Source organism: Hypomesus nipponensis, chromosome 9, assembly GCF_054491055.1.
Source record: "Hypomesus nipponensis isolate SF chromosome 9, ASM5449105v1, whole genome shotgun sequence".
Lineage (NCBI taxonomy): Eukaryota > Metazoa > Chordata > Actinopteri > Osmeriformes > Osmeridae > Hypomesus > Hypomesus nipponensis.
This window is the reverse complement of record NC_140369.1, coordinates 2,234,829-2,260,000: the sequence shown is the minus strand read 5'-3', so window position 1 is coordinate 2,260,000 and position 25,172 is coordinate 2,234,829. Positions and strand designations below refer to the sequence as shown.

The window sequence follows — 25,172 nt, the reverse complement described above, 5'->3', positions numbered from 1 at the left end:
CTGACTGATGGACAGATGATGAATACTGACACAGCAGACCCTCTTCTTCCTCCCTGCCTTACTTCTTCCTCTAACCCTCCCTCTTTTTTCATTCCACCTCATTCTTTGTCTCTCTCTCAACCCTGCTTCATAGTGTTGAAGGGATCAATTTAACAACCCACCTGTGGGTTTCCTGTCTCCTGGACAGGATATGGATAGTGACATCACATCCTGGGGCAGCTCTTAACTCCTGTATTGACGTGTCCTGATGATAATCAGATCAATGGTGGTTGCTCTAGGTGACTTTAGCGAGCCCTTAATCCCCTCTAATGGCTTGCTTTCTTCTCTTGCTAATATTGATGTTGTTGTGAGTCCAGGCACCCTGATTTATAAACCTTGTTGTAGTTGTGGTGATGGAGCAGGTGGGCCGTCCTGGGGAGAGGGAGCCCTGAGTGGGAGGGTGGGGAGGGGGAGGAGTTGGGGGAGGAGGGGGGAGGAGGGGGGAGGGAGAGAGGAACTGAATACTCACTCCGTGGGGGGGGGGGGGAGGAGAGAGATTGTAGGAGACTAGGAGGGAAGGAGACTACGAGGGTAGGAGACTAGGAGGGGAGGAGACTAGGATGCTAGTAGACTAGGAGGCTAGTAGACTAGGAAGCCAGGAGTGTAGTAGACTAGGAAAGTAGGAGGCTAGGAGTGTAGTAGACTAGGAGGCTAGGAGGATACTGCAGCCTGTGGATTCTGGGATTCTTCAGTAAACAGTTCAGATGGCTCTGGCTCTCCACTGTGGCTCAGATTCTAACTCTAATATTTACCTCTGGCTGGTCAATATTTACTCCAGCGCATGCATGCATGCTGCCAGGGGTGGGAACAGCTGCTCCTGGGCACTGGGTGTTTGATTTAAGGAACCAATCACTTGAGTGTTTGATTTAAGGAGCCAATCATGGGCTTGTGTCCTGCTGTGTCATAGCTATCAGGGGTGCGATTGGCTGTACCTGTCAGTTGGACCCCCCTCAGCACCAGGTCCACTGTGCCCCCCCCCCCCATCTCTTCCCTTCCTTCTCCCTCTCTCTCTCTCTCTCCCTCTCCCTCTCTCTCTCTCTCTCTCTCTCTCTCTCTCTCTCTCTCTCTCTCTCTCTCTCTCTCTCTCTCTCTCTCTCTCTCTCTCTCTCTCTCTCCCAGCCTCCCCATGTCTCTGCCCCCTTGTACCTGTGTGTCCAGGTGCTCCCTCCCCTCCAGGTTTACTCAGCTGACTGATACACATTCTTTGTCTTTATCTCCTTTTTTTCCTCAATTAGTTTGTTTGTCTCTGGTGGCGGGATAATGGAGTCGCTGTCCGTTTCTGCTACTCAGTCAAAATGTCAAGCGGAATAATGTCTCTTCTTTATGTTCTCTGGTGCCGACTCCAGCGCTCAAACCAGCCCGGCTGACCTTTCCTGCTCTGGTTGCCACGGTGACAAACAAGGACATTCCGACAGATTGATTGTGGCGGATAAATAAACATAAACACACTGACGAGACTAAATGTTATGACCACTTGCAGGTGAAGCGAATGACGTTGATTGTCTGCAAACAAGGGCCGCGTGTCAAGGTCTGGGGGCGATTTGACGGGAAGCGAGCAGTCAGTCAGTTCTCTCAGTCAGAGTGTTGGAGGCAGGAGAAATGGGCAATTAGGACCTGTACGGGGCCAGACTGTGGTGGCCGAACGTCTGGGTGAGATCCTCTCTAGCACCAGGTGTGTGAAGGCTCCTGGTCCTCTCTAGCACCAGGTGTGTGAAGGCTCCTGGTCCTCTCTAGCACCAGGTGTGTGAAGGCTCCTGGTCCTCTCTAGCACCAGGTGTGTGAAGGCTCCTGGTCCTCTCTAGCACCAGGTGTGTGAAGACTTCTGGTCCTCTCTAGCACCAGGTGTGTGAAGACTTCTGGTCCTCTCTAGCACCAGGTGTGTGAAGGCTCCTGGTCCTCTCTAGCACCAGGTGTGTGAAGGCTCCTGGTCCTCTCTAGCACCAGGTGTGTGAAGACTTCTGGTCCTCTCTAGCACCAGGTGTGTGAAGGCTCCTGGTCCTCTCTAGCACCAGGTGTGTGAAGGCTCCTGGTCCTCTCTAGCACCAGGTGTGTGAAGGCTCCTGGTCCTCTCTAGCACCAGGTGTGTGAAGGCTCCTGGTCCTCTCTAGCACCAGGTGTGTGAAGGCTCCTGGTCCTCTCTAGCACCAGGTGTGTGAAGGCTCCTGGTCCTCTCTAGCACCAGGTGTGTGAAGACTTCTGGTCCTCTCTAGCACCAGGTGTGTGAAGACTTCTGGTCCTCTCTTGCACCAGGTGTGTGAAGGCTCCTGGTCCTCTCTAGCACCAGGTGTGTGAAGACTTCTGGTCCTCTCTAGCACCAGGTGTGTGAAGACTTTTGGTCCTCTCTTGCACCAGGTGTGTGAAGGCTCCTGGTCCTCTCTAGCACCAGGTGTGTGAAGACTTCTGGTCCTCTCTAGCACCAGGTGTGTGAAGGCTCCTGGTCCTCTCTAGCACCAGGTGTGTGAAGACTTCTGGTCCTCTCTAGCACCAGGTGTGTGAAGGCTCCTGGTCCTCTCTAGCACCAGGTGTGTGAAGGCTCCTGGTCCTCTCTAGCACCAGGTGTGTGAAGGCTCCTGGTCCTCTCTAGCACCAGGTGTGTGAAGGCTCCTGGTCCTCTCTAGCACCAGGTGTGTGAAGACTCCTGGTCCTCTCTAGCACCAGGTGTGTGAAGACTCCTGGTCCTCTCTAGCACCAGGTGTGTGAAGGCTCCTGGTCCTCTCTAGCACCAGGTGTGTGAAGGCTCCTGGTCCTCTCTAGCACCAGGTGTGTGAAGGCTCCTGGTCCTCTCTAGCACCAGGTGTGTGAAGGCTCCTGGTCCTCTCTAGCACCAGGTGTGTGAAGACTTCTGGTCCTCTCTAGCACCAGGTGTGTGAAGACTTCTGGTCCTCTCTAGCACCAGGTGTGTGAAGGCTCCTGGTCCTCTCTAGCACCAGGTGTGTGAAGGCTCCTGGTCAGCAGTGGTAGTGGCTGACAGGGTTCAGAGGAGGGACAGATCACACGCCCCTGACAGGGCTGGGCAGCGAGGGCTGGCCTGTTTGGTCTGAACCCTGAGGAGGTCAACTGGGGCACCGGACTTTTTAATGATGGTTTCTGGTGGAATGTGTCTCAACGCAAAGTGTTCTATCTCTGTGTTCTATTTCAGTGTTCTATCTCGGTGTTCTATCTCGGTGTTCTATTTCAGTGTTCTATCTCGGTGTTCTATTTCAGTGTTCTATCTCAGTGTTCTATCTCGTGTTCTATTTCAGTGTTCTATCTCGGTGTTCTATCTCAGTGTTCTATCTCGGTGTTCTATCTCAGTGTTCTATCTCAGTGTTCTCTCAGGGCTCAGCCAGCAGCATACTTTGGGAACTAGACCACCTTTTTATACTCTGTTGTTTGGCTGTTAGTGTGTTGTGTCCTTGTTGAGAGTGTGTCAAGGACACGGCTGTAGATGTGTGTGTGACCTGAGGGCCACTGAGGTTCTGCCTGCAGTCTGGTGGAGCAGCATATCAGGCAACTGTGGTCGGTCATACACTCCTGTCTACGTGCGCGCCCTCTGTCTCTGTGTGTGTGTGTGTGTGTGTGCGTGTGTGTGTGTCTGCATGACCTCTCCTGAAAGCTGTCGGAGTTGTATTTTTCTTTCTTAGAAGGAAAGAACTGTTGTTCTCATCAGCACTGTGGTGTGTGTGTGTGTGTGTGTGACCTGGGGGGAAAGCCAGGCCAGGTAATACATCAGTAGAGAGGCTGCTGAGAGCCCTCTAATTGCTTGGTGAATGTCACTCTCCCAGAATGCCAATGCTTTCTGTCTCCTCATTACACACACCCATACACACGCACACACACGTGAACACGCACACACACACACAGTCATTGTCAGTTGCGCTTCTTATTTACCCTCATTAAACCCCTCCCACATCCAACATATCTTCTGTGAACCAATAGGAACAGAGAGCTGGCTGGGTGCTTGGGGAGCAGAAGCAGCTATTAGCATCTAAATCTATTTGTTCTCATTACAGTACCTCATCCACGAGAGGCCACGCACACACACACACACACATGCAAGCAGGCATACACACACACACATGCAGGCACGCACACACGCACACACGCAGGCACGCACACACACACACGGTTCTGTCCCCTCAAGGCTTGTGTTGAGAACAAGGTCTCGTCTCAGCCTGCAGGGCTGCAAAGCACCTTAATTAATAAATAGACTAATAAATAAATAAATGAATTAAGCAGCTTGATGTTGTCTGGCCCCGGGGACGAGGGCTAGGTGGTGACAGATGACTTTGGCTTACCTCCTTCTCTCTCTCTCTCTCTCTCTCTCTCTCTCTCTCTCTCTAACACACACACACACTGACTTTTAGTTCATCACCGGGACTTTAGAGAAGAGGACAGACAGTAGAAGAGAGGAGAGGAGGGGAGGGGAGGGGAGGGGAGGGGAGGGGAGGGGAGGGGAGGGGAGGGGAGGGGAGGGGAGGGGAGGGGAGGGGAGGGGAGGGGAGGGGAGGGGAGGGGAGGGGAGGGGAGGGGAGGGGAGGGGAGGGGAGGGGAGGGGAGGGGAGGGGAGGGGAGGGGAGGGGAGGGGAGAGGAGGGGAGAGGAGGGGAGGGGAGGGGACAGGACAGGAGGTGATTGGCAGATCTAATTGGAAGTTACCAGATTAAAGCATACAACAGAAGAATACAAAAGACTGAGCAGAGACCAGAACAGGGATGGTAGTGAGGAGGGAGGAGAGGATGTGAAGGGGCAGGGAGGGGGGAGGAGAGTATATGAAGCAGGAGGATTCCCAGGAGAGAGAAGGAAGCTGGCAGGTTTACAAAGTCTGACTGACCAGACCTGCAAGCTGTCAAGAGTTTTATGTTGGCCAAACAACCAAAACTATGGCCCTATATCTAATGGAAGAGGTGTACACTTGACAGTGCATTCATAGTAACCAAAGATGCTGGAATTGTAGTTATTTGATGGGTTAAATCATAGCAAGAGAGGTTTAGGTAAATTAAATAACATGTATATTTAATAACATTGCAAATGATTAAATCAATTATGATTTACAGTTTACAAAATGGTTTTAAATCTTTAGCTTAGCTACATAGCATTTGGGTACATAAATGACCTGTAGTCAGTTTAGCGACATAGCAAATGGGTTACAATAAATTACCTGTAGTTAGCTTAGCTCCATAGCAGATGGGAGAGGAGTTAGGAACAGCATTAAGAAGCTGTCTAGTGATTGAAATAATCATACAGCCCCTATTATCTAAGAGCCTGAGTATAAGTGTGTGTCTCTGTATGTGTGTGTTATGTGTGTGTGTTTGCTTAGCTGAACAGAAGTCAGCCCAGTTGCAGCTGTTTCTAAGTGCCCCAGCTGTCTATCTCCCATGACGGAGGTGTGTGTGTGTGTGGGGTGGTCCGTGTGTGTGTGGTGTGCGTGTGTGGTGTGTGTTTGGTGTGTGTGCGTGCGTGACATGCGTAACATACAGCCCCTTCTAAACCCACACACCCTCCTACGTAATTAGATGTTAATCACATGCTGTTGAGAGCCAATCATGCGTGGAGCTACATGCCCTGCCTCATTACTGATGCACGTCGATGTTCCACAGGTCAGAGGTCAACCACTCCGTATCTACTGATCTGTTATCCATTACTGCTGTCTGCTCCCCCTCTCTCGCCCTTCCTCTCTCGCCCTTCCTCTCTCCACCTTCTCTCTCTTCAATCTGTTACGTAGTCAGGGAATAGTCATTGTTTGCATGGCAACAGCAGACCACGCCCTTCCTGTTGTAATAACAGGAAGTAATGGTCATGGAGGCAATGGGTAGGTGTGTGTGTGTGTGTGTCTGAGTTTGTATGCAGCTAGAAAGCCAAAAAGCAATGTTTATCTTACCCATAATCCCTTGTGTGGCTGCAGTAGGCTCTGAAAGGTGGTTGGGTTAGAGTTGTGTATGTGAGCGTGAGTGTGATGTGTGCATGTGTGTGTGTGTGTGTGTGTGTGATTGACAGGGAGAATGGCTCTATTAGCACCTGGGGAGGCAGAGAAATGACTGTCTTTACAAAACAGCAGACGCCAGCTCCCCCTGCCTCACACCCCCCCTCCCCGCTGCCTCCCCTCCCCCCTGCCTCACACCCCCCCTCCCCGCTGCCTCCCCTCCCCCCTGCCTCACACTCACCTCCTCCCCCCCTCCCCCACAGCCCCTTACCCTGGGACCCCGTTTGTCCGATTGTGAGAGGGGGCTGGGCGTGAACGGTTGAACCATTTACCTATTTCTGTCTTGGTGGTGTGTGTGTTTGTGCATGCATGCGTGTTTGTGTGTGTGGGTGCATGTGTGTGTGCGTGCGTGTGTTTGTGGGCAGGTGAGACAGTGGGGGGCCACACCTGTTTGACATACTTATGCATTCAGGCTCCGAATGACACACACCTCCCTCCCCCTGTGCTCATGTCGGCAGCTGACACACCTGGGACACAGAGGAGGGACGGAGAGGAGGGAAAGGGAGAGGGGGAGGTGATGGAGGAGAGAGAATGGAAGAGAGAGCTCCTCTCCTCCTCTCCTCCACTTCTTCTCTTGTCTCGTCTCTTCCTCTCGTCTCCTCTCCTCTCGTCTCCTCTACTCCTCTTGTCTCCTCTCTTCCTCTCGTCTCGTCTTCTCTCCTCCTCTCGTCTCCTCTACTCCTCTCCTCTCGTCTCGTCTCCTCTCCTCCTCTCGTCTCGTCTCTTCTCCTCCTCTCGTCTCGTCTCCTCTCGTCTCCTCTACTCCTCTCGTCTCCTCTCTTCCTCTCGTCTCGTCTCCTCTCCTCCTCTCGTCTCCTCTACTCCTCTCCTCTCGTCTCGTCTCCTCTCCTCCTCTCGTCTCTTCTCGTCTCATCTCCTCTCCTCCTCTCGTCTCCTCTCCTCCTCTCGTCTCTTCTCCTCCTCTCGTCTCGCCTGTCTTCCTCTGTGGTGAGAGAGCCTGTCTTCCTCTGTGGTGAGAGAGCCTGTCTTCCTCTGTGGTGAGAGAGCCTGTATTCCTCTGTGGTGAGATAGCCTGTCTTCCTCTGTGGTGAGACAGCCTGTCTTCCTCTGTGGTGAGAGAGCCTGTCTTCCTCTGTGGTGAGAGAGCCTGTCTTCCTCTGTGGTGAGAGAGCCTGTCTTCCTCTGTGGTGAGAGAGCCTGTCTTCCTCTGTGGTGAGAGAGCCTGTCTTCCTCTGTGGTGAGACAGCCTGTCTTCCTCTGTGGTGAGACAGCCTGTCTTCCTCTGTGGTGAGAGAGCCTGTCTTCCTCTGTGGTGAGAGAGCCTGTCTTCCTCTGTGGTGTGAGAGCCTGTCTTCCTCTGTGGTGCTCCTGCTGTTCTTCGTTGTCTGTGCAGGAAACACCTTGCGCCTCTTTGTCCCTCTCTGTTCCTACTGGAGTGTGTCCTCTGAAAAGATGTTTCAGAGCCGGAGAATATATTACTCTGTCTTGCAAGGTCTCCCATGTGACAGACTTGGTCAATCATGCTGCTGCTACCTCCTGCTCTCCTCTCCTCCTCTCCTCTCTCCTCTCCTCCTCTCCTCTCCTCTCCTCTCCTCTCCTCTCCTCTCCACTCCACTCCACTCCTTTCCTTTCCTCTACTCTCCTCCTCTCCTCTCCTCTCTTCCTCTCCTCCTCTCCCCTCCTTTCTTCTCCTTTCTCCTCCTATCCTCTTCTCTCTTCTCCTCTTCTCCTCTCCTCCTCACCTCCTCCTGTCCTCCTCTTTCCTCCTCTCCTCTTCTCCTTTCACCTCCTCTCCTCTCCTCTCCTGCAGTCAGAGATGATTAATGCAGCTGCTTTGAAATGATGACATCATGGATCAGTCCGTTGCCCGGGGAACTGACCCGTATCTGGGTTTATGTCCCGTCAAATCAGTTCTGAAAGATCAATACCTCTCTCTCTCTCTCTCTCTCTCTCTCTCTCTCTCTCTCTCTCTCTCTCTCTCTCTCTCACACACATGCACAGACACACCCACACACATACACACACACATACACACACACATGCACACACACACACAGAGCACACCCCCCACTGGGCCAGTGATAGATACAGAGCAGTATGAACGAGTCACCACCAGACATATCAGTCAGAGGTGAGACGTGTGTTTGTAAGGTGTGCGTGAGTGACATATTGTGAGGGTGTCTGTTTTGTGTGTGGACTATGAGTTTCAGTGTGTGTGGAGAGGGATATGTTGACAGTTGAACACTGGCTCAAGGAGTGGGTCAGTAACAAAATAGGAGAGTGTGTGTGTCCTTTGTACATGCAGAGGGGGTACTGGGCATACCCAGTAGGGCTGGCCTAGGCCATGTCTGTCAGTCAGGTCTCTAGCTCTCTTTCTCTCTCTCTCTCTCTTTCTCTCCCTCTCTCTCTCCCTCTCTCTCTCTCTCTCTCTCTCTCTCTCTCACGCACAGACTCTGGTGTGTCCAGGTGAGACAGCAGCAGTGCTGTAGCTGTCAGGTTGAGGCTGTCACACACAGACAAGACCCCACACTGCCAAAGTGCTGGCACAGGGAGTGTGTGAGTGTGTCCAGAGAGTGTGTGTGTGTTTGAGAGGGAGTATGTGTGTGTTTGAGTGTAAGAGAGAGAGTGTTTGTGCTGTGGGCAGTCATCTGTACCGTAGGTCTGTGCTTGGTTCCACTAGAACAGAGCAGACGAACTGGCTGTCAATCATCCCCCCCCAGCCCCCAGCCTGACTCACCGCCCTCCAGTCTGCCCACCCCCAGGACAAGGGGGGGGGGGGGCATCCATCCTGCTGAAGAACAACCTTGGACTCCCTGCTACTGCTGCCATTATTACAACTGCTCTCTCCCTCTCTCGCCCTCTCTAGTCCTTTTCTCTCTCTCTGTCTCTCTTGCTCTCTCACTGTGTCTCTCTCTCTGTCTCTCTTGCTCTCTCACTGTGTCTCTCTCTCTCTGTCTCTCTCTGTCTCTCTCTGTCTCTCTCTGTCTCTCTCTCTCTCTCTCTCTCTTTCTGTCTCATCCCCACCATATCTAAACTAAAGAGACCAACTGCCTTCTACTCTTTCTATGTTGTCTTCCTAGCGTTCCTCCTCCACAAGAGCAGCGGAGAGAGAGAGAGAGAGAGAGAGAGAGAGAGAGAGAGAGAGAGAGAGAGAGAGAGAGAGAGAGAGAGAGAGAGAGAGAGAGAGAGAGAGAGAGAGAGAGAGAGAGAGAGAGAGAGAGAGAGAGAGAGAGAGAGACGGACAATCAGAGAGTCTTATCAGGAAACAAGCTTACTGTTATTTTTTGGCAGCAAAGTAAGTAGCAACCTGCCATAACCTTAGGGACAACCAGTGGAAGGTATAATGTGTAACGCAGAACCGATTGTCATATTTTCTACTATATTTTTTAGCACATTTTCAATATTATTCACAAATACAAAATATGTATTGACAAGCCAATAAAGCACTTGAAATTGAATTTAGAGGAAAAGCGAGAACCTCTCAACTCCACAGATATTTTATACAGATACTGCCTGGCTGTGTGTGTGTACGTATGTGTGTGCGTGTATGTAGGTGTATGTGTGTGTACATGTGTGTGTGTTTGAGAAGGTTCAGAGGTCATTGGGTAAATAGGATGATAGAGGTAGCTAAAATAAGGCTGTAGAATGAGTCCTATATAGGTCAGCGAGACTTTTAACAAACAAAACACACACATGCAAACACACACACGCCCAATGTATGACAATGATGTAAGACAGTCCACCTGTCTGAACATATAAACACACACACACACGCTCCCACACACATGCGGGGGCCTGTGTGCCCAGGGGAACGCCTGTCCTTGTGTTCTCCTTCTGCGTCAAGCTGACCTGCTTTACAACACAGACATGGATGACCCCAGGTGTGGCTCACACACACACACACACACACACACACACACACACACACACACACACGTCCTGCAGCTTAGCATTAATGCTGTGCTGTCTGTCTGTGTGTGTCAGCCTCTCTGAACCCTTTCTGTTCAATTACTGAAACATTGTTCTGGAAGGTTCTGCCGGGGAACTTCCTGCTGCTACACCCTAGGCACTCACACACACACACACACTCTCTCTCTCTCTAAGTCTCTCTCACACACACACACACACACACACACACACACACTCATTCAGTCAAGCGTCAGGTGGACAAACCTTGGGATTTTCCCCAGACACCTGTGTGTTTGTGTGTGAGAGAGAGAGAATATGTGTGTGTGAGGGAAAGTGTACGTGTGTTTTTGTGTGTACGTGTGTGCACGCCAGTCTTAATCGATGTGGCCCAGCCGGCTAATCTCCTTCTGATGAGGAGTAAAGTGGAGGATTAGAGACCTTCTGGGAGTTGGAGTCTGGACCAGCAGGTCAACCCTGAGAGTAAGGCTGACTGGAGGACTGGAAGAACTACCACAGAGGAGAGGAGGGTTGATGACTGGGGCAGAGGGGAGAGGAGAGGGCTGGAGAGGAGAGGGCTGGAGAGGAGAGGAGGGTAGGGGAAGAGAGGAGGGTTGATGACTGGGGCAGAGGGGAGAGGAGAGGGCTGGAGAGGAGGGGAGGAGAGGAGGGTTGATGACTGGGGCAGAGGGGAGAGGAGAGGGCTGGAGAGGAGAGGAGGAGAGGGAAAGAGTGGCGTTAGAAGGAGAAGAGAGGAGGAGAGAGATGGGAGAAGCGGAGGGGAAGAAAGGTGAGGAGGGGGTTTATTCTTGTTAGTTTGGCTGCAGTTGAACCTGGTTTTGTTATTGTGCACACACACCCAATCACACATACACCCACGCTCACACACACACACACACACACACACACATCCAGACACACATAACAGATGTTGCTCTACATTCCATTGTACCCTTGAACATCTTAAATCTTGTGTGTGTTCATCCCTTTCTCTCTCTCTCTGTCTGATTCTGCTCTGCATGTCTGATGAAATACTGTCCTCCCCTGAGCCGAGGGCATTCACTGGAGAAATACACATGTGTCACTTCAGTCTGCTGGAGAGAAATCAGAGAATCCTTCTGAAGGTAGTTTAGTTACCAGTCTGGCTTGGAACAGGTGAGGTGTGGAGGTGAAGAGGAGACCAGGTGAGGTGTGGAGTTGTAGAGGAGACTAGGTGAGGTGTGGAGGTGAAGAGGAGACCAGGTGAGGTGTGGAGGTGTAGAGGAGACCAGGTGAGGTGTGGAGGTGAAGAGGAGACCAGGTGAGGTGTGGAGGTGAAGAGGAGAGTGAGACTGAGAGAGTGAGACTGAGAGAGTGACAGTGAGAGTAAGAGTGAGAGAGTGAGAGAGTGAGAGAGTGAGAGAGGGAGAGGGAGAGGGAGAGAGAACTGCAAAGAGACCGAGGCCAGAGCAGATTTCAGAAAGGAGAGTACCTTCTGCCTTCTATAATGAGGACCTGAGAGTACCTGTGTGTGTCTCAAGGTCTCCTCTCTCCTTCCTTGTCAAGCCCCTGTGTACTGCAAGGTCATCTGCCTCTGGTCCAGTCCTCTCCTCTGCTGCACCATCTCTTTCAGCCCTTTCTCTGTTCCTTTCTTTTCTCCTGTCCTCACTTCTTGGTAGCTAAATCCTGATGAATATCAATGAGAGATTAGAGGGAGAGACAGCATGAGAGATAGAGAGACACAGAGAAAGGAAGAGAGAGTAGGAGAGAGAGAGATAGAGAAACACAGAGAAAGGAAGAGAGAGTAGGAGAGAGAGAGATAGAGAAACACAGAGAAAGGAAGAGAGAGTAGGAGAGAGAGAGATAGAGAAACACAGAGGAAGGAAGAGAGAGTAGGAGAGAGAGAGAGATAGAGAAACACAGAGGAAGGAAGAGAGAGTAGGAGAGAAAGAGATAGAGAGACACAGAGAAAGTAGGAGAGAGAGAGAGAGAGACACAGAGAAAGGAAGAGAGAGAGTAGGACAGAGGGGCGTTATCGTCGGTCATGATGAATGCTGCTGTAAATATGGGGAATAATATGATGCACTATTAAAATACGTTACGAGGAATCTATATAGTTAAAACGCCCCAGACTCCTCTTACTACTTCTCTCTCGCGCCCTCTCTCCCCCTCTCCATCTTTCCACGAAAGCCTCCAGAAAGTCTGACATGTCACTGATCAATATATTCTAGAGTACTAGAATGGGCCTCAGTGGAATATCTTAATACCTGGTCTCTGGCAACGCCTCCAGCATAGCCACAGATCTAATGGGACATACGCACACACACACACACACACACACCTCAGCAGGTCTTGGTTACAGCCACCTGTTAAATAATGGAGCCGTTAGCTGCTAATCAATGTCATCCATTATTCAGGGTTCTAGCAAGGGGAGACTTACGGCCTCTCAACCAGACCCTCCGGCCAGGCAGCCCCCAGAGAGACCAGAGTTAGAGCAGGAGAAACCAGCAGGAGAGAACAAAGTCACAGTAGGAGAGATCAGCAGGAGAGACCAGAGTCACAGTAGGAGAGACCAGAGTTTCAGCAGGAGAGACCAGAGTCACAGTAGGAGAGACCAGAGTTTCAGCAGGAGAGACCAGAGTCACAGTAGGAGAGACCAGAGTCACAGTAGGAGAGACCAGCAGGAGAGATCAGCAGAAGAGACCAGAGTTACAGCAAGAGATATCAAAGTTGCAGCAGGAGAGATCATAGCTAGGCTAAGAGAGACCCGCAGGAGAGACCAGAGTCACAGCAGGAGAAACCAGAGTCACAGTAGGAGAGACCAGAGTCACAGTAGGAGAAACCAGAGTCACAGTAGGAGAGACCAGAGTTTCAGCAGGAGAGACCAGAGTTTCAGCAGGAGAGACCAGAGTTATGCTAAGAGAGACCCGCAGGAGAGACCAGAGTTATGCTAAGAGAGACCTGCAGGAGAGATGCAGCACCAATCCCAGCACTGTTAGTGATGTAATGAATAATATGTGTTCATGGGCTTTTCTAGAACTGGAAAGAACTTTGTAATAACTCCATTGAAATCTATTGTTCTATGCAACCAAATGGAGACTTAAACAAAAGGTGGAAGGGGAGGTGGGCAGGTGTGTTTGTGAGAGTGTGTGTGTGTGTGGGTACTGTAGATATTGCTACTCTGTAGGGAGTAGAAGCGAGCCAGGCTTTATTTATCAGCCAATGAAAGTACTGGAAACAGACGTTTATAGTTTCATATGGTGGACTGGACTGCACACACACACACTAACACACAAACAGGCGCACACGCGCACACACACACACACACACACACAAACACAGAGGCAGGCAGGCAGGCTGTTTTATAGCTGCAGGCTCTGTTTCTCACTCTAATCAGTTTTTAGGGGGTGAAAAATGCACAACATGCATTCTGTAGAAGCGAATCATTTTTATTGGTAAATTTTTATGATCTGGAGTGCTGTGTAGAAACATTAGTCATTTGTAAAGCAGCTGAAGCATGAGAAGACTGTGAAGAGAGACGGCAGGCTGGGAGGTCTGCTACACAGACAGACTGACAGACAGACAGACAGGTCTGCTACACAGACAGACTGACGGACAGACAGACAGGTCTGCTACACAGACAGACTGATGGAGAGACAAGCAGACAGGCAGACAGACAGACAGACTGATGGAGAGACAAGCAGACAGACAGACTGATGGAGAGACAGGCAGACAGACAGGCAGACAGACAGACTGATGGAGAGACAAGCAGACAGGCAGACAGACAGATTGATGGAGAGACAGACAGGTCTGGTACAAAGACAGACTGATGGAGAGACAAGCAGACAGACAGGCAGACAGACAGATTGATGGAGAGACAGACAGGTCTGCTACAAAGACAGACAGATCGAGAGACAGGCAGGCAGACCAACAGGCAGGTTGACTGACAGACAGTCAGACAGACAGGGGTATTATGGTTAGAGTCCTTCCCAGAGTGCTTTCATTGGTAGCTGTCAGCTACTTCCTGTGCTGGGTTTGCTACATCCTGTTATGGGTTAACTTATTCTTGTGCTATGTTAGCTACTTCCTGTTTGGCATTGTGTCTGTTCTCAGAAGAATCCCAGAGCTTAGAGGATCCCACCTTCAGAGGGAAAAACTGGGGGAGGGAGGGAGAGGGAGGGAGGAGCTAGAATCAGAGTGATGGAGAGAGAAATAGAAAGAGGGATTTAAAGTGTAAAGACAGAGAGACATTCGCCTGGTCATTAATGCAAATCTCTCCTATTCGACCAATCCTGGGGAAGGATTATGTATGCAAATAACTGAGAGCTGGCCATCAAGAGATGTTTCACACCTGGCAGAGAGAGGGTGGGGGGAGGGAGAGAGGGTGGGGGGAGAGGAAGGGAAAGAAGCGGGGGGGAGGGAGGATGGGGGGAGGGGTGGGAAGGGGGAGACAGATAAGGAAGGGGAGGGAGGGAGAGTGTGAAAGGGCCTTACGTGTGAGAGAGATGGAGAGGGAGAAGGGGAGAGAGCTATATATTTTTGTCAAACCAATGCAACGTTGTACAGAGCATTGACACCAAAAACACGAAATAATGATGGAATGTTCTGCATAATACCATTTTAGGCAGGAGGCAGGAGGGCTGGGGGGGAGAGCTGATAAGAGAGGGAGAGAGACGGTGAGAGAGGGAGAGAGAGAGGGAGAGAGACGGAGAGAGAGAGGGAGAGAGAGAGAGAGGGAGGGAGAGATAGAGGGAGAGAGAGATAGAGGGAGAGAGAGAGGGAGAGAGGTGGAGAGAGAGAGGGAGAGAGAGAGGGGGAGAGGAAGGAGAGTTGGGGTTGTTCTGAGAGGAGAGTGAGAGACCTGCTCACCCAGGCATGGAACGTATCTTTTATAAAATACAAAACTCACACATGAAAAGAAGACATTTTGGCAAAATGATTTCAAGCTCTTCAAATCACGTCTGAATTGGCTTTTATTTGATTCTAGCTCAGGGAAAGACCCGTTTCGCTTGTCATAAGGACCATAAGTATCTGGAAAGCTTAACGTCAAGCTGTGTGTGTGTGCGTGTGTGTGTGTGTGCATGTGCGTGTCTTCAGCTGTGGAGGTTAAAGCCTATTTGTCAAGAGGGAAAAAGAGAGAGGTGGAATTAGAAGGACTTGGCTTGAGAGAGTGGATAAATTGAATGATCAGTGTAAGTGGTGTGTGTCAGAGAGAGAGAGCAAGTGTGTGAGAGAGAGTGTGTGAGAGAGAGTGTGTGAGAGAGCAAGCAAGTGTGTGAGAGAGAGTGTGTGAGAGAGCAAGCAAGTGTGTGAGAGAGAGTGTGTGAGAGAGCAAGCAAGTGTGTGAGAGAGAAAGAGTGTGTGAGAGAGAAAGCAAGTGTGTGAGAGAGAGTGTGTGAGAGAGAAAGCAAGTGTGTGAGAGAGAGTGTGTGAGAGAGAAAGAGTGTGTGTGTGAGAGAGAGTGTGTGAGAGAGCAAGCAAGTGTGTGAGAGAGAAAGAGTGTGTGAGAGAGCAAGCAAGTGTGTGAGAGAGAGTGTGTGAGAGAGAAAGAGTGTGTGTGAGAGAGAGTGTGTGAGAGAGCAAGCAAGTGTGTGAGAGAGAGTGTGTGAGAGAGAAAGAGTGTGTGTGAGAGAGTGTGTGAGAGAGCAAGCAAGTGTGAGAGAGAAAGAGTGTGTGAGAGAGAAAGAGTGTGTGTGAGAGTGTGTGAGTGACGGAGAGAGAGAGAAGGAAGGGGAGAGGGAGGGAGAGAGAGGGAGGGGGAGGAGGAGAGAGATTTGAAGCCCCAACTTCTATGTCTGCCCTGTCAAACACCTTCCCTGTAATTCAGAGAGACTGCCAAGCTGGAACCTTCGAGAGAAGGATGCACGTGTGAAGGTTCACTACAAGAGAGGGAGGGTGTGTGTGTGTGTGTGTGTGTGTGAAAGAGAAACAAATATAAAGGGGTGGGTTTGTAAGAGAAAGAGGGAGTGAGATACAGAGATAGACAGAACGAAACGTCACTCTTCCACATTCAATCAGACCTTCTTTCATTCGGATTTTTCTACAAACCGATTGGATTTATTGACTTCAGACCTGTTTGTTTTGTTTGTTGTCTGTTGTTATTGTAATGGTGTCTACTGGCTATTCAGCTCAGCAACTTGTTTGTTGTTTCCATTCAAGCGTAAAATAGTCTTCAGACGGTGTGTGTGTGTGTGCGTGTGTACACGTGCGTGTGTGTCTTACTGTCCATGATAACAGCAGGGTGAGTCCTACATGGGCACTGTCACACTGCATCCTGTCTGGACAGGAAGTGAGCTCTACTTCTGTGGTGGAGGACTGTAGCACTAGCAGCTGCGGTCTGAGCAGCAGAGTGGAGATAAATTCAGCCCCCCAGCCATGGGGGTTAACCGGGGGGGGGGGGGGGGGGCATATGCTAGTAAACGCTGTAATTAAATCTTTAAATTAAAGCCTGACAGTAGATTTAATGTTAGTTAACTAAGATGTGAGCTAAGGAAGCAGAAGATGAGCGGCCTGCAGCGATGACGTTGAGCTCTGTCACTCTGGATCACTGCAAAGGAGGTGTGTGTATCTATATATCTTTGTGTGTGTGTGTATCTATATATCTTTGTGTGTGTGTGTATTTAAGTGTACGTGTGTGTATATACTGCCACTGGCTCTTCTATTGCTAACTTAGTGACTCTTAATCAGTGGAAACAGAGTGACTTAGACAGACACAGACAGACAAAAAAAAAAAATCTGAAAAAAGTATTTACAAAAGTTTTGAAAGGTTTGAAAAAATATTTTAGAAAAAAAAGTTGTGAAAAGTTAAAAATGTATAAAGAATGAAAATTACGTTTTGAAAGGTTGAAAAAAATAAGCTTTAAAAAAATGTTTTACATTTACATTTATTCATTTAGCAGACGCTTAATTGGTGCATTGGTCCCCAGTAAAAGGTTGAAAGAAAGAAAAAAGATTTACAATAAGATTTGAAAGGTTGACAAAATATCTTTGAAAAAAAGGTACGTTATGGATGGGAGGGTGGTAGCGGGTGGTCAAAAAGGATTCCTGGTGTATGCGCTGCGTCTAATGTATATCACTGTAATATGATGTGAGGTCCAGTTACCAGTGTGACACTAAAACAGGTAGTAGTTATGGCTCCTTTTTACTTCAGTACATGTCAGAGCCTACTTCATTACTTTAACTTGATTGAAAATGTGTAGTCAATACTTTTACCATAGTCTTTTTAAACATGAGTATCTGTACTTCTACTTGAATGAAGGATGTGTGTACTTTTGCCATCTACGGATAGATGAATGGAGGGATAGATAGATACATAGAGAGATAGGGATAGGCTTCTGGAGAACAATGGGAGAGTCTATGTTAACTAATCCTAACAAAAGTTAGCTTAAATCATTTGCAAACTAAAATCAAATGTAACATATTAAATCACAATATGCCAATGTTCACAAGTAAGAAATGTCGCAATATCGCTGTTACTGTTGTCAGTTTGACGAAGAAGAGTCAAAGTTCAGTTTGTCGTTGTCAAGCGGTTAGAGCATAGGAATCTTTCGTTAAAATTCCTGGTGGTCTAGTGAGTTGCTGATTGAGAAGGATAGGTCAGATGTGTTGCAAACACTTCTGGGGAATCCTTGCGAAAAAGCCAGGTTTGTTTAGTTCATAGATTAAAATCATTTTGATATCAAGATTGACTGATTTATCATAGTGGGAAACACACATTGTCAATGCATTCAACACAGTATCAAAGGGAAAGCATACATTATAACACATTAACTACTGTCATTGAAATAGTGTCCATGAGCCATGTCGTCCTTGAGAATATGTTTGTAAATCCTTTAAGACCATTTGGTCTACCTTCTGACCAATGTTCCCTCTCATTTTTTTCCGCACTGAGCAAATAGAAATATGTCTGAGCGCAAACCTCAGTACTCTGAGCAAAGTTTGCAGAGAACTCCGCTAGCTTCTTTGTAGCTAAATGTATCAGAAAGCTTCACCAGCCTACCTGGACTGGATCGCTTTGGGCCGTTTGAACAATTTCATCAAGCCATTTGTGTTTAAATGTAAAATTGCCCCTCTTTTGGGGTGCCTGACACATGTTTGTTCAGAAGTTATTTGTTAGTAGGTAATTGGTTCAGGTTTTATGGAGCTGTACTTGGCCTACATCATCTGTACTGGACTTCTGAGCAATGAAATCATTTATGATGCATACATTTTGGCATCCCAATTTATAGCACCTTTTTTCTATCTACAAGTATAAGTGTGAATGATAACATTCATGGGTAACATTGTCTAAACATCCCTTATAAAACTGCAATTTAATGCAATATTTAACAAAATGGACAATTCAACTTCTCACCACAACCCCCGATTCTGATTCATCACCAACCTGCTCTACATCTGTGCAGTTTTTCCTGCACAGTAATTCATCAATTTAATACAGACGCTAACCATGCTTAGTTGACTGCTGACATTGGTCGAGATTACAGGGATAGGCATATTACTATCCACGGGATTCATATAGGCCTACATATTACCAGTTAGTATCACTTTTTAGTTGCTAGCCTGCTGGTACTAGGCTAAACTAGCACGGTCCCATTATGTGGGTAGATTAGCTTTATCCTTCTGGCTTCAACAAGACCAGCCGCTGCTAACACACTGGTCGAAAGATAGCAGACGCTAGTGATAGATTTAATTCAAGCAAAAGTTACATGCTTTACTACACTAACAACTTTCAAAACATGTTTCCATTGTAGAATGAGTGTCAATGTAAGGCTAGCAGGTTTGCACTGTGTCTGTAGTTTTCTTACTAGCTAACTGACAACAACCTTGTTGATAGCTACTTACTCTCTGGGTGGTGAAAAAACTTCTGATAACTCTTCTTTTTGGTTGACATTGTCCTATCTATAAAGCACACAAGGGTCAAAAATATCAATGCTGAGACCAAACGAAATACTAATATGAGGCTTTCTTATTTCCTGGTGTATTGCCTGCAAGTCACAATTCACTAAGTGTTTCTGACTGCTTGTTCAACCAATTAAATGACATCATCTTGTCTCGCATGCTCGAGGGAGCAACTAGGAAATGTTTTTGTTTTCACTTTTCTGGGCGAGAAATATAGTAAAGATAATAATACGAATGAGTTTTGCAAATATATTGTGCAAAATATTTTTTTCGAAAATTAACAAAATATTGGTGGGGACCATTGTATCTTTCCCCAAATTTGGTCGTGACTAGTATCTATGGACCCTATGCAAACCTACGCCCTTGGCCTGGAAAGACAACGTTTCTGATTTTTGTTGCCTGTCAAAGCATGAGCAGAGCGCCAGGGTAGTTGTTTTGTTAAAAGCTTGCGTGTAGTCTTGTAATCTAGTCTTGAAATGTATGAAGTGGGCTCAACCTTATTTCGCCGATCAAATGAACATTTATTGGTTTTATAAAATAATTTTTTAACAAGTTATAGATAGAGTTTTATTTAAGAAAAAAATACAGATTTTATTTTGTGCGCGGTCTGGAAAATCTAGTGCGCGGGTCCTTCAACTGGTCTGCGCGGTCGTGCAGGAACCATGGTGGGTCAGAAGCTTTGAAGCTCCTGCTCTTCGAGATAAGGACAAGTGGGAAACCCCCTTTCTCCTTGTCGGGGATAGGGGAAAGGTGTGATGGTACGTGGTTTGTCGGTGATTCTGCTACAATAGATACATAGATAGATAGATAGATAGATAGATAGATAGATAGATAGATAGATAGATAGATTCCTAGATAGATAGATAGATAGATAGATAGATAGATAGATAGATAGGACTGGAATGATAACAAGCTGCTACGTTGAGTCTAGAGAGAAAACAGCTAGGAGAGTCAGTGTGTGCGCTTGAGTGTGTGTGTGTGTGTGTGTGTGTGTGTGTGTGTGTGTACACTGTATATGGGTGTGGTGAGTATGAGTGTGTATGTCTGTGTATATCTACTGTGTATATGAGTGTGTGTGTGTGTGTGTGTGTGAGTGTGTGAGAGCCAGGGGTGTGCATCCTCTGCTGTTGGGCTGGGGGGAACCATCAATTATGGATCAGACTGGAAGCCAGCTTAATTAGTAGAGATGAGATGAAGGGCTCAGCCTTGTTCCCCCCCAACACACACACACACATGCACACACACACACACACACACACACACACATGCACACACATAACACCCCCTATATACAACACCCCCCCAAAACACATACACACACATACTATCTCCCCAAACACCACACAGACACACACACATAGCTTGAAGCGTAAATCTGAGTGTGATGTGTGATGTCGTTGTGCTAAGAGTTTGACGTGTGCTGTGTCTCAGTCCTCTCCTTCGGGGGCCTCCGGGGCTGTTCCCTCACTAACTAGAACACACACAGAACCCTGCCAACATGTGGAACACACAGAACCCTGCCAACGTGTGGAACACACAGAACCCTGCCAACGTGTGGAACACACAGAACCCTGCCAACATGTGGAACACACAGAACCCTGCCAACATGTGGAACACACAGAACCCTGCCAACGTGTGGAACACACAGAACCCTGCCAACATGTGGAACACACAGAACCCTGCCAACATGTGGAACACACAGAACCCTGCCAACGTGTGGAACACACAGAACCCTGCCAACGTGTGGAACACACAGAACCCTGCCAACGTGTGGAACACACAGAACCCTGCCAACATGTGGAACACACAGAACCCTGCCAACATGTGGAACACACAGAACCCTGCCAACATGTGGAACACACAGAACACAGAACCCTGCCAACGTGTGGAACACACAGAACCCTGCCAAGACACGGAACTATCTGAACACTTTGAACATATGGAACAAATGTAGCAAGTTTCCTAGTTAGCATGTTTACTAGTTAGCTATGTAGCATGTTTACTAGTTAACGTGTTTATTAATTAGCCATATAGAATGTTTACTAGTTTGCTGTGCATTTGGGTATGTTAAGTTTATGTATTGCACAAACAAAAGCAATGCAGTAATAATATTTACATTTTTAAATAGATAAGAGAGCAAAGAAGCCAAAAAAGGACCTACCCTTTTTACATTTACAAAAAAATAAAAAAATAAAACAGGTCACATAACATTTAAAAAAACCTTCAGGTTTACCCGTTAAACAATAAATATTTTTCTCATTAAGTAAGAAGTCGGTTTAATCACAAATCTTGGGTGCAAACCCAAATGAGCTCAAGTGAGCGCAAAATTACGCCGAACCCACCGGAAACTTTTCATCAAGCTTCTGAAACAGGAAGAACGTAACCTGGCCTTCGAGTTCAGACGGCGCCCTGGACTGTGGGGAGAGATACTGGTGACCGTGTCGATCTGGCCTTCCCTGATTACCCAGGATGCACTGTGGTCTTTATGTGGAGCGAACACAGTTTTATTATGAATGATCTGGTTTACATGATCATAATCTTCTATAAACGAATTACGGGTGGGTGGTTTGTTCTGTGGCTTTTCCAGACGGGCAGGAAAACTGGTTGTCATTGGTCACTCAGGAGTCAGGTGGCAGAGCGCTTAGGGAATCGGGCTAGTAATCAGAAGGTTGCTGGTTTGATTCCTGGCTGTGCCAAATGACGTTGTGTCCTTGGGCAAGGCACTTCACTCTACTTGCCTCGGGGAGAATGTCTCTGTACTTACTGTAAGTTGCTCTGGAGCGTCTGCTAAATGACTAAATGTAAAATGTAATAGATTTTTGTAAAACATTTTACTGGCCTGAAACATGGATCACTTGGAACACTTACAGCCATCAGAGAGTTGAGTGAAAACCCTCTCGTTCCGCCCCCCAGCCCCCCCCACCCCCTGCCCCAGTCCCCCCCCCCCCCCCCCCCAGCAGCAGGGGGGATTCACCGGGCTTCATGGGGCATTAATAGGCGTATCTCTGAGTCTATCTAATTAGCCAGGCTGCTCAGTTCTGTCTGCCCCAGGCAGAGGAGAAGCTTAATGCGCTGGAAAATCTCTCTTACACAGGCGATGAAATAATGATGTGACAATCTGGCTTAATCATGTTGACATATGTAACCTTTTCTCTGTGTGTGTGTGTGTGACCTCCAGGCAGCTGCACGTTTGAGGACTCTTACAGCAGCTGTGGCTACAGTGTGGCACTGGGGACCAATGGCTTCACCTGGGAACAGGTGAACACCTGGGAGAGACCCACCCTGGACGCTGCTGTCCCCACAGGTAAATACACCTCTCCTGGGAGCACGTCCTAACTCTGTCCCTCCTGGGAACACGTCCTAACTCTGTCCCTCCTGGGAGCACGTCCTAACTCTGTCTCTCCTGGGAACACGTCCTAACTCTGTCCCTCCTGGGAGCACGTCCTAACTCTGTCTCTCCTGGGAACACGTTCTAACTCTGTCCCTCCTGGGAACACGTCCTAACTCTGTCCCTCCTGGGAACATGTCCTAACTCTGTCCCTCCTGGGAGCACGTCCTAACTCTGTCCCTCCTGGGAGCACGTCCTAACTCTGTCCCTCCTGGGAGCACGTCCTAACTCTGTCCCTCCTGGGAGCACGTCCTAACTCTCTCTCTCCTGGGAACATGTCCTAACTCTCTCTCTCCTGGGAACATGTCCTAACTCTGTCCCTCCTGGGAACACGTCCTAACTCTCTCTCTCCTGGGGCCAGCCCCTAACTCTGTCTCATTCACTTTCTTTATCCGTTACTCTGTGTGTGTGTGTGTGTGTATGTATCTATCATGCTGCCTCTTGTGGCCAGCAGAGCAGACCACTAGGTGTGTGTGAATATATGAGTGTGTGTATGAGAGTATGCATATGAGTGTGTGTGTGTGAGTGTAGTATGTGTGTGAGTATGAGTGTGTGTACGAGAGTGTGAGTGTCAGCCGCGAGCTGTGCTAATTCAGGTCGTGTGAGAATGGGAGAGGCAGTGAGGGATGTGGAGCAGCTCCTTAGATGCAGATCTGCAGACATGCAGATGGACGTCTTCATAAATAAACAACCACAACAGCCATCTGCCTCGTACACACACCAGGACAGGAGCCCCAATCAAAAGAAATTAGGCCATCACTGTGTGCGTGTGTGTGTGTGTGTGTGTGTGTGTGTGTGTGTGTGAGATGAGCTGCAGATAGGCCAGGCATCTGTATTGATGGCGCATGTCACATTCCACAATACCCTGTTGAACACGACCCAGTTGGCTCTACCTTCACACAAGGAGGTCGGAGGGGCAAGAAAGGTTTGGGGGATGACAAAGAGAGGATGAGAGATGAAGGGAGGGAGAGAGGGAGAGTTAGGGAGAGAATTAGAGATACAGTGAGAGAGACAGACTGAGGGAGAGGTAAAGAGAGAGGGGGAGAGAATAGGAGAGAATGAGTTAGAGAGAAAGAGGAGAGAACAGAGAGAGAGGGAGAGAGAGAGAGAGAGAGAGAGACAGGGAGAGAGAGAAAGGAGAGAACAATGAGACAGAGAGAGAGACAGAGACAGAGACAGAGAGATAGATCAGTTTTTAACAACCTATATTGGTCTCTAAATGATTGGCTGGATTTTACACTATGCTCCACAAAACACAAAACGATCACCCTAAAAGCTCATCATGAAGTCAAACACAAAACAAAAACCAAAGACACCAACCACAGATGCTACAAAGAAACAACAAAGTCTCTGCAACATCTCTACCAACCCCAGATATACGCAAAGGTATCGATGTCATTCATTACTTTGTAAAAACCATGCTCCACCCTGATCCTAGTCTTCACCAATGGAACATCGTTTCTCTGAACTCACATAAAGGAGACGTTTAGTTTGTGGGTTAAAGACACGTTCACTACCACACCCTCCCTGGTGAGGCTCCCTTCCGCGCTGTCAGCAGGGTTTATACCATGTTCTCCTGCCTGGTAGAACCTCCACCTGCAGACACAGAGAGACAGAGGGAGAGAGGGAGAGGGAGAGGGAGAGGGAGAGGGAGAGGGAGAGGGAGAGGGAGAGGGAGAGGGAGAGGGAGAGGGGGAGGGGGAGAGGGAGAGGGAGAGGGAGAGGGAGAGTCAGAGGGAGAGTCAGAGGGAGAGTCAGAGGGAGAAAGACAGAGGGAGAGCGAGAGGGAGAGGGAGAAACAGAGGGAGAGAGAGGGAGAGGGAGGGAGGGAGAGAGAAGGAGGGGGTAGGGGGTGTTGGCTGGATGTGTTTCATTCCTCCAGAGAAACCCAAAAGAAGCCGCTTCAGTGCTGTGTGTGTGTTTAGTCATGTTGGAGGAACATGGAAGTGGAGGTTAAACAGTCGGCCTACTCCAGAGGTGCTGGTGTTGATTGGAGGGCTCTCGTGGCTGGCGGACTTGATTGCATCCTGATTTGTGGGAGGCTGGAACGAGGGAAAAGGGAGAAAGAGGGAGGAGGAGGAGAGGGAGGAGAAAGAGAGCAAAGGAGGAGAAAGAGAGCGGGGAGGAGGAGAGCGGGGAGGGAGGGAGGAGAGAGAGAGGGGGAGAGAGAGAGAGAGAGAGAGAGAGAGAGAGAGAGAGAGAGAGAGAGAGAGAGAGAGAGAGAGAGAGAGGAGGGGAAGCGTTGGTGAAAGATTGACAGGGCAGCTGTATTAGAGGTCTATTTCCATGGTTATGATGAGCACCTGATAACTGGCCGGCGCTGATTACTGTGGCTGGACTGACAGCCACACAGCTCTGTCAGTATGGCTGCGTGTGTGTAGTGTGAGGTGTGTGTGTGTGTGGTGTGTGTGATTGTGTGGGTGGTGTGTGTGGTGTTTGTGTGTGGGTGGTGTGTGTGTGTGTGGTGTATGGTGGTGTGTGGTGTATGGTGGTGTGTGTGTGGGTGGTGTGTGTGTGTGTGGTGTATGGTGGTGTGTGGTGTATGGTGGTGTGTGTGTGGTGTGTGTGGTGTGTGTGGTGTGGTGTGTGTGGTGAGTGTGGTGTGTGTGGTGTGTGTGTGGTGTATGGTGGTGTGTGTGTGGTGTGTGTGGTGTGTGTGGTGTGTGTGGTGTGTGTGGTCTCCATGCATGATGGAGTGCCAGCCTCTGTCTCTCCATTATGATGGAGATAAATGGATTATGAGCCTCCTGCAAATCCTGCTGAAGATGAGCTGAGAGGAGCTGTCACCACACACACACACACCACACACACACACCACACATACTGAGGCACACTCTCTCTCTAGGGATTAACAATCATGCAGAACTCAGATGATGAGGAGGAGAGAGGATGAGGAGAGGGGGAGGTGAGAAGGATGAGGCGAGGGGGAGGAGAGGGGGATGAGGAGAGGATGAGGAGAGCAGGAGGTGAGAAGGAGGAGAGAGGATGAGGAGAGGAGGAGGTGAGAAGGATGAGGAGGGGGAGAACTGAAGAAAACGGG

General features: G+C 48.7%; 1 protein-coding gene across 1 annotated transcript in view; it reads left to right on the top strand.

Moving 5' to 3' along the window:
- The window catches only part of ptprt (protein tyrosine phosphatase receptor type T), a 126,420-nt gene that overhangs the window by 17,638 nt on the left and 83,610 nt on the right, over window positions 1–25,172 (top strand). The window contains 1 exon segment of the mRNA XM_084704126.1: window positions 21,923–22,048. Within this exon segment, the coding sequence (XP_084560252.1) occupies window positions 21,923–22,048 (126 nt within the window).